Genomic DNA, 9,611 nt, shown 5'->3' with positions numbered 1-9,611 from the left:
TCCTTTGGAGCACTGTGGTCACCCTACATATAAATAGTTGTGCATTGCTTCTCTCCAGAGCACTCCATCTCGAGCACCCCAAGGATGGCGGTAGATGACGTACAACCGTTTTGCAACTTTACTCGTTTCGCCAGAGCGCGAGGACTCCCTCCACCTGACTGTGTGCAGATGGATGGGAACAGGGGCAGGCCTCGCGGGGCTGCCGGAGTCTGGGTGGTCGTGGCCAGCCTCAACCCTGCGTGCGAGCGCACCCGGGGGGATGGAAGGGCTTGTGGCAGCGTGAGGGGGCGGTCGCCCCCTCGGTCTCCCCCAAGGCTGGGTAAGGTCAGCCGAGTTTACAGTGCAGGGAGGACCTTCTTATACCAGGACAGGGTTATTTAAAGGAACATGACAGGGAGCCAAGATTCTGGGAGCTGCAGAGCTGGCGAAAGCCCAGATTCCCTTCCGTGGGACCCATGTCCTTGGCAAAGCAAACTGCAATCTGCCAGTTAGCTACTAATGATTTTCACTATGAAACAGGATAAATATACCAACAGTGAGCAAAACTGTGTAACATCTATATGGCACTCTATACAATACTGTTTGTAATATGGACATAATCCTATAATAATAGAATCACATAAGAGTAATATACACCATATAGTATAACATAATTCTAAGATGTATTAGATATGAGACACGTTAGATCAAATTATATTGCCATTATACCTAATATATATTTGATATGATTATAATTAGAAATAGACTTATGTATATAGCATTATAATTATGAATAGGACACGTTTATATAATGTACAAATAGGTATTTGTGTATTTTTTTAATTAAAAAAATTTTTTTGATGTTTATTTATTTTTGAGACAGAGAGAGAGAGAGAGAGAGAGAGAGAGCAAGTGAATGGGAGAAGGGCAGAGAGAGGGAGACACAAAATCTAAAGCAGGCTCCAGGCTCTGAGCCATCAGCACAGAGCCCGATGCGGGGCTCAAACCCACGAACTGCGAGATCATGACCTGAGCTGAAGTTGGACGCTCAACCGACTGAGCCCCCCAGGCGCCCCTACTTATTTGCATATGTTAACGTATGCTGTAATATGACACGATAGGATGTAATTCTCACTTAATTCTTGTCAGGGGTGATGCAGGGGCTCAGATGCCCTCCCACCTGCCAGCACACGCTCCAAGTGCCCGACTCCTGCACGTACCACATTTACGGCTGTTCTTCAGATCGGGAGGCTGCAGGTGACATGGCACCAGGTTAAGTCAACTGGACTTACCTCCACAGCAAATTATAGCAGCCACAAAAAGGGAAATATCACTGTCGTCCAGTTCCAACGCGTTGAACTTCATCGCAAAGTCAAACTTAGGTTCCATGATATCACAAAATGGTTTCCTTAGGCTCTTTAGGAATTCACGAGTTATAAAACCATTTCCATATGCTACCAGCATCCCGTCTTTATTCATCACAGAAGACAGCATCGCAAATATGGCCTCATAAACTCCATATTTCAGCAAAGTGACTTGGTCGTTCAAGTCCAAGTTTGCAAAGCCAGGGATGGACTTGGCGAACTCCGTGAGCTCCGTGACCGTCTCCACGGACGTGCACTGGCAGCAGTGGAAGATGCGGACTTCTGCTTCCTTGTTCTGGATGCCGTTGGCCACCAACTTGGCCACCAGAGTCTTCTCGGCCATGCACAGTGTCTCCATGTCATGTATGACAAAGGGCTGCGAAGAAACACCGGAAAAGGTCAATTAACTGGTGACAGGCAGTCCTCTTCATCATCAATGAATTGATGAACAGCTACGGTCTCCAAATCACCCATGGGGCAGTCTTCATCCTTAACCTCAAAACTAATCGGGGACATGAAGACACACATAGAGAACTAATGATGTAAGTCAGTAAGATAATAATCACTTCCTGACGCTGGGTGGAGATTTCATGGCTAAGACGACAAAGGTCTGATTTGGGCAGGAAAGCTAACAACAATGTTCGCAAAGCACTTTTAATATTTTATTAAAAAAAATTTTTTTAATGTTTATTTATTTTTGAGACAGAGAGAGAGCATGAATGGGGGAGGGTCAGAGAGAGAGGGAGACACAGAATCTGAAGCAGCTCCAGGCTCCGAGCTGTCAGCACCGAGCCCGACGCGGGGCTCGAACTCACGGGCCGCGAGATCGTGACCTGAGCCGAAGTCAGACGCCCAATCGACTGAGCCACCCAGGCGCCCCAACACTTTGTAATATTCTCTGAGCTCCTAAACTTCAATAGCTTTTGAATTTTTATCATGGAAGTACAATTGACACACCATGTCACATTGGTTTCAGGTGCGCAACATGGTGGTTCGACAGGTGTACACGTGATGCCGTGTTCACCACGACGAGCCTCGTTGCCAGACCTTACTACAATATTACTGACTCGAGTCCCTGTGCTGTACTTTTCATCCCCCTGGCTTCTTTATTTTATAATGAAACACATGTGCCTCTCAATCACCTGCACCCATTTCGCCCATCCCATAATAGTTCTTAATTTTACCATTTTACGAACTTTGGAGACATCCATCGCTATCTAACACGGCTAAGGGAATAAACTTGACACGTGATATACAGAACTCAGAAAGTTGGCAAAGTTTGCATAGCAATAAGCAAACAAGCGTTGTTAAGTCCTTGCTCTTTGGGGATAGACTGGGAAAAGTCTCCAAGAACCCTCATTTCCCTGTGCATAAGACTGAAATCGGCACTTTAGTGCTCCGTTCTGGAACAAGTGCCAAACCCCCACGGTATGTTGCCATACCATTTGCATCGGAGCCCACTGGTTGTGCCATTTTCTGAGGGGGGAAGAAGAGACGGTTGGCCATATTACTTGAAGCCAGCATGCCCAGAGGGATTATAATCTGGTGGGGCACAAGAGAACGGATGCACATACGTTTTGTGCTGCTGGCCAAAACGTACACCAGATCTGTGTGCAGAGCAGAAGAAATGACAGCTTCTACGCGACCTCTGTGATTTATAATGTGTTCTACAGATCAGTAATGAGGCGGGCCGAAGCATTATTTTCAATTCCTCCTGGGATATTTCAATGTAGAACGCATAAGCCGCTCATGATTTTAAGACTCACTCTGCCAATGGGCAAAACACGTCACTGACATTGCATCTGGACCCTTGGCATGATGTGTTCCCTATTTCTGGGCCCCCAAGAGCATCTGGAGAAACCACAGTGCCAAACCGCCTTCAGGGCGCCTGTGGGGTGCTATTTGTCCCAGAAGCAAGGCAGAGTATTGGAACGATACACGGGAGCGTTTCTGAAAAAACTTTTAAAAATGTTTTATTTATTTTTGAGAGAGCACAAGCAGGGGAGTGGCGGAGAGAGAGAGGGACAGAGGATCTGAAGCGGGCTCTGTGCTGACAGCAGCGAGCCCGATATGGGGCTTGAACTCACGAATTGCAAGATCCATGACTCAAGCCAAAGTCAGACGCTCAACCGACTGAGCCACCCCCGGGTGCCCCATTTCTGAAATGTTTAAACAAAATCAGAGTTTGCAATACAGCGTTGGACGAAAATATAATTTGATTCTACGTCTGAAGAGCATACTCTAAAAATTCCCTGTGAATGAGCGAAAACATTCGAAATACAAAATTCAGAGCCAAAATTTCCGAATATCTCCAGTTTGATTAAGGAAGACTAAAACTGTTGCTCTCCAAAGATCATAAAAGCCAGATTATCATTGTTTTGAGGAAGTTTGGGGGCAGTTCTGCTTCATGGGAGATTGCTCAGATTTAAGGAATTAACATTCTAGGATGGACTGGAGACATGCTTTTAAAAGAGTTCATGGGGGGTGCCTGGGTGGCTCAGTCAGTTAAGTGTCCGGCTTCGGCTCAGGTCATGATCTCGCGGTTCGTGGGTTCGAGTCCCGCGTCGGGCTCTGTGCTGACAGCTCGGAGCCTGGAGCCTGCGTCCGATCCTGTGCCTCCCTCTTGCTCTGCCCCTCCCCTGCTTGTACTCTGTCTCGCTCAGAAAGAAATCAACATTTAAAATAAATAAAAGGGTACACGGCTTTCCCCTCAGTTCCAGAAAATATACTAGTAGGGCACCTTGGTTACATCACTGGCTTTTTAGAAGTACAACAGCGGGGAGCCTGGGTGGCTCAGTGGGTTAATAGTCTGACTTAATTTCGGCTCAGGTCATGATCTCACAGCTTGTGAGTTCAAGCCCCGTGTCAGGCTCTGTGCTGACAGCTCGGAGCCCGGAGCCTGCTTCGGATTCTGTGTCTCCCTCTCTCTCTGCCCCTCCCCCACTTGCACTCTCTCTCAAAAATAAACATACAAAAAAAAAGTACCTATGGCAGAAATAAAGGTCTTAAAACAAAGTTGTGTGGCCAGAGAAATTTGGGAAACGCTGAGTTGAAGGAAGTTAGGACCTTCCAGAGTCTCTATCGCAACAGGTGTGTGCAGTGAAGCTTCGAGAGCAGGGACAGGCAGTAGCTCCCAAAGTACGTGACCACAGAACATGGGTTTCTTTTTTGATGGCGCATCTCGCAGGACCGGCTACAGAATTTGCGGGCCTCAGGGCAAAATGAAAACGTGGGGCCCCTTGTTAAAAAATGATGAAGAATTTCAAGACAGCAACAGAACATTACATCCCAGCATGGGGCCCTTCCAGGCACAGGACCTTCTGAAATGGGATACACGCCCCCGAAACCCGTCCGGGACTGGTTTTATGTGAAACATACTCTCATAAATGGGGATATAACTGGCACAAATATTTCATTTCATTTTTATAAAATCATCACTTGGATTTTAAGGAGGCAGGGCCTCACTAACAGAATTAGGAACCATTTGAATTCAAAACAGGTGCTCATATTAAGAAACCAATGTTTATTAAAGAGAAATTATGTATGCTAACACACTTGATAAACACAGTTGATAGGACCATCTAAAAAAAGCCACGCTGCTTATATATAACTGTGGAATGCGGCTTTTATACTTAAGTTAGAATATGAATGTATCTGCCATCACGGGTGGTCATTTCAAATAAATAAAGCATGCTGTGATGAGTTTAAATAGCGTGAGGCAGAAACCTGCCCAATTTCCCCCCAAATCACTCCCCACTGAGACCAGAAGGTTCTCCTAACTGACATCTATCACTCATGTGCAAACCTGATTGGTATCGTGTGTGTCGATGATGTTACTGACAACAACTGATCTTTACTTACTTAAAAAAAAATTTTTTTTTAATGTTTATTTCTGAGAGAGAGAGAGAGAGAGAGAGAGTGAAAACAGGGGAGGGCAGAGAGAGAGAGGGAGACACAGAATCCGAAGCAGGCTCCAGGCTCTGAGCTGTCAGCACGGAGCCCAACGCGGGGCTCGAACCCACAAGCCGCGAGATCATCGAGCTCAAGTTGAGGGCTCCACCGACTGAGCCACCCAGGTGCCCCAAGAACTCGTCTTTAAATACATTTAAACAGCACTTTCTATGGAAAGTCAGGCAGCACCAGCTTTTAGGAAAAACTTACTTGTGAATTATTGGTGTAATTGCTTTGGATGAAACCATTTAGTAAGCTTCAGTTAGGTTTTACTACACATTTCTAGTAAACAGTATAAAAAGTATGTTTTTCAATCTTAAAGCAACATCCCCTAAAGAGGTGATGCCATTTCAGGATGACACCAGGAGGCCCCTTGTCCCGAAGAATCAGGAACATTGCGAAAAGGGGCGCCTGGGTGGCTCAGTCGGTTGGGCGTTTGACTTCGGCTCAGGTCTCGATCTCATGGTTGGTGAGTTCAAGCTCCACATCGAGCTCGCTCCTGTCAGCGCAGAGCCTGCTTTGGATCCTCTGTCCGCTTCTCTCTGCCCCTCCCGGGCTCATGCTCTCTCTCAAAACTACATAAACATTAAAAAAAAAAAAAAAAAAACTGGGGCGCCTGGGTGGCTCAGTTGGTTAAGCGTCCGACTTTGGCTCAGGTCGCGATTTCACGGTCTGTGAGTTTGAGCTCCGCGTCTGGCTCTGTGCTGACAGCTTGGAGCCTGGAGCCTGCTTTGGATGCTGTGTCTCTCTCTCTCTGTCTGCCCCTCCCCCGCTCATGCTCTGTCTCTCTCAAAATTAAATAAACATTCAAAAAAATTAAACAACAAGTGTTAGAATCCATTCCCAGCCACAGGTCAAAAATTCGTCCCCTTGCTTCATTTAGTCTTCTCAGATAAGACACCTGACTCTGTTACTATAATCCCAGTTTGCATTCAGGCTGGCTGCTACTGACTCATGATTTTGTCTAAAAATTATGTTCCCAGAGGACAAAGATTTTCCATAACTGGTGACATTCAAAGACTCTAAATATAATCCCTGACAATTGTGGGCCACACGGGAATCTTTGAGAGGAACATCTGAATTAAGAAACTTGTAGCCAGGCCTGGGTGACTCAGTCGGTTAAGCGTTAAGCATCGGACTTCGGCTCAGGTCACAATCTGACCTGACCACAGCTGGTGGGTTCGAGCCCCGTGTCAGGCTCTGTGCTGACAACTTGGAGCCCGGAGCCTGCTTCGGATCCTGTGTCTCCCTCTCTCTCTGCCCCTCCCCCACTCACCCTCTGTCTCTTCAGGGCTGTAAGGCCTCTGAAGCCAGAAGTGAGCTGGAGCGAGGACAGGTGTGTGCACATGTGCAGAGCTGGGGCCTGAGCACTTGGGAGCGGCCCGCATGCGGAGGGCGCCCTTGGGAGGGGACAGAGCGCGGAAGGCCCAGACTTCAGCGCTCCTCGCCATCTCATTGCAAGTGGCCTCCTGGAACGTCTCCTTGTGACATTCTTAACACCTCACACATCAACACACGGACTTTTTAGGACACTGTTGAAGAGCACTTCTTTTGGAAGCCAAGTTCGGATGGCACCGATGTTGCCTCTGCACCTCAGCTTGTTCCTGGCACCCGCATATCAGGGGGCAGCAAGGGACGTGACAAGCGAGGACTAGGTAACTGAGGACGCTGCTCGTTTTCTGGCCTCAAGGTTCGGAGATCTCAGGGGCTCAAACCAGCCCTTGTGCGGACGGAAACATTCGCTGTCCCTGCCGTCACCCCCCTACGGATCTTTCCCCAAAGCCATGGAATCTCCATACTTCCTGCAGCCCCCTTCTTCCTCTCAAGACCCTCTCTGCACCCCTCCCCCTTCCCCTCCCACAGCATCCCCCTCCTGGCACACCCAGCCTCCTAACTGGTTCCAGGTCAGCTATGGGTCTTTGTAGAGGCTGTGTCCTGCACTGGGGGCTCTAAGTCCCAGGAAGTGCCCCATTGGGCTGGTGGGGAGGAGGGGGACGGGGAAGGGCCAAAGCAGAGGGCCTTGGGTGAAGCAGTCCGGCCCTGTGCAGACACCGCGATCACAGGATCACCGGCCATGAGCAGCAGACACCTCCACGCTGCCTTTCAGACCGGTGACCTTGCACTCTGGTTTGGAGGTGGGGGGCAGGGGCAGGCACGCGCCCCCCCCGTGAGCAGTTTGCTGAATTCCCTTTCTCCTGTACGGTGAAGCCCCAGCCCAGACTTCAAGTCTGTTATTTATTTCCTTAAGATGAAAATAGATTCCTCCCAGAGAGGAAATGCCCAGATGGCATCAGCTCGGGCCGAGGGGGCTCCTTCCAAGGGCGTGTGGATCTCGGTGGGAAGGATCTCGGAAAGACACTCCGTGGGAATGAAATTAATATTAAAGAACAGTGTTTGGTTAAGAGTAAAGATGACTTTTAAGTTCCCTTTAAATTCTAAAAACCCAAGCGAGCAAGAGAAGATCTCAAAGAGATCAGAATTGCTGGTGACTCTAATACAGGGTTATTCTAATCATTTCCAAGAGGGAAATTCAAAATTAAAAACTTATTTTATTCTCACCCTTGTGATCCAGAAAGGGTCTCATTTATAAAAGCCTCTGGGGCCTCCCAGCATGGGTGTGGCTTTGCCAATTTAATAGAGTTTGCCTGAGCTGTTCTGCAATGTCTCAGCCTATTTAATGGGAGAATTTCACTGAAGAATTAAAGACTCCGTCAAAGAGAAGGTTGGTTTGTTCATGAAAGTAAGTGGCTTGTGAAATACTTCATTTTCCTGTGACTAAAAATTCCAGCTTGTAATTCCCAATCAGGATTGCTTTCAGCTAGCTACTCATTAGCACAAATTAAACCTGTTTCACCATGCATGTAGGAAAAAGGCAAAATATCTTCATCAGCCAACCGTGGGCCAGCCCCTCTTTGAAGAGGCCCTGGGATTAGTTCTGTAATGGAGACGGAGGCTGAGCTGACCACGGGGTGGGGGGTTACAGGAGGCAGAGTGAAGGAGGATCCCCAGACACCCGCTCAGTGCTGCGGAAAAGGTCCAGAGAAGACAATAAAATTTCCGTAAACGAATAGCCCTTTCTAAGCCCAGAGATATCCTTGCCTTTTCAATGAAGAAACAGGAGGAGGCCTTGGAGGGGGGGAGGGGAGGGGTGATGGGAAAAGAGGGAGGAGTTTTAGGGGAAGGATAAGTAAGAACGCATGTTGGGGGACACCTGGGTGGCTTAGGAAGTTAAGCATCTGACTCTCGATATCAGTTCAGTTCATGATCTCATGATCTGTGAGCTCGAGCCCCACATCAGGCTCTGCACGGACAGTACGCATCCTGCTTGGGATTCTCTCTGTCTCTCAAAATAAATGAATAAATAAAAATAATAAAAAGAACACAGGTTGAATGAAAAGAAAATGCTTTCATTTTCTGGCATAAAATAGAGATTTTTTTTTTTAATGCACTTAAGAAATGCCCCTAAGCTATTAACCAGATTTGTGTGTGTGTGTGTGTGTGTGTGTGTGTGTGTGTGTGTGTGTATTAATCATGCAGTCATTGTAATAACTTGGTTGCCAGGAGCTCTGAGGCGCAGCGAACCCAGGAGTTGCTGTTAAGCTGCCTCTTAGTCTCTGGACGCCTCTATCCGTGGCCTCTCGTTTGCCTTGGGGGTAAACACCACTCTCCCAACATGTAACACCTGTTTCCTCAGCCCCTCCTTGGGACTCTAGCTGACGGGTCGCCAGGGGGACACTTCAGGCTGGATGGCAAACAGCCGCGGGGACACCTACCGGGTTGTTGTTGGCTTTCCCTGCCAGGATGACCCGGGCCTTGACCTTGTTCATGTTGAAGTTCTTGAGGTAGGCCTCGTAAATTCTCTTGGCGAGGGATTTCAGATCCGCCGTTTCAGCATCTTCTGGGTCGTGTTCACATGTGAGAATTTCCGCTTTCAGTTTTGCTTTTTCAGACCTTGGCATCCGTCCAAAACGAATTGCTGGGGGCGGGGAGGGGAGGGGGAGAAATGGGAATAGGAAGCGAGTAGAAGTGAGCAAGGCGGCCCGTGACAGCTACCGACCGCCGGGCAGAGAGTTCGCGCCGAGGATTCATCCACGAGTGAAAACCCACCCTCCATATCGGCCAAGGTTCTGCTCTGGAGCAAGGAAGATAAAGCTCAACCTTCATAAATCCTGGACTTTAAAAAAAAAAAAAAAAAGGTGAAAAGAAAAGGCCACACCGGGGCGCCTGGGTGGCTCAGTCGGTTGAGCCTCTGACTTCAGCTCAGGTCATGATCTCGCGGTCCGTGGGTTCGAGCCCCACGTCGGGCTCTGTGCTGAC

The 9,611-nt window shown here is 48.1% G+C and overlaps 1 protein-coding gene across 1 annotated transcript in view; it reads right to left on the bottom strand.

Moving 5' to 3' along the window:
• Positions 1–9,611, bottom strand: part of PPARA (peroxisome proliferator activated receptor alpha) — a 73,112-nt gene that overhangs the window by 8,937 nt on the left and 54,564 nt on the right. Inside the window, exons 5-6 of the mRNA XM_049626532.1 lie at positions 9,068–9,270; positions 1,272–1,719 (exon numbers count right to left, since the gene is read on the bottom strand). Of these exons, the coding sequence (XP_049482489.1) occupies positions 1,272–1,719; positions 9,068–9,270 (651 nt within the window). The remainder of the gene's footprint in view (positions 1–1,271; positions 1,720–9,067; positions 9,271–9,611) is intronic.

The sequence above is a fragment of the Panthera uncia genome, chromosome B4, assembly GCF_023721935.1.
Source record: "Panthera uncia isolate 11264 chromosome B4, Puncia_PCG_1.0, whole genome shotgun sequence".
Lineage (NCBI taxonomy): Eukaryota > Metazoa > Chordata > Mammalia > Carnivora > Felidae > Panthera > Panthera uncia.
The sequence above is the reverse complement of the archived record's forward strand: the minus strand, read 5'-3'. Positions and strand labels throughout refer to the sequence as shown.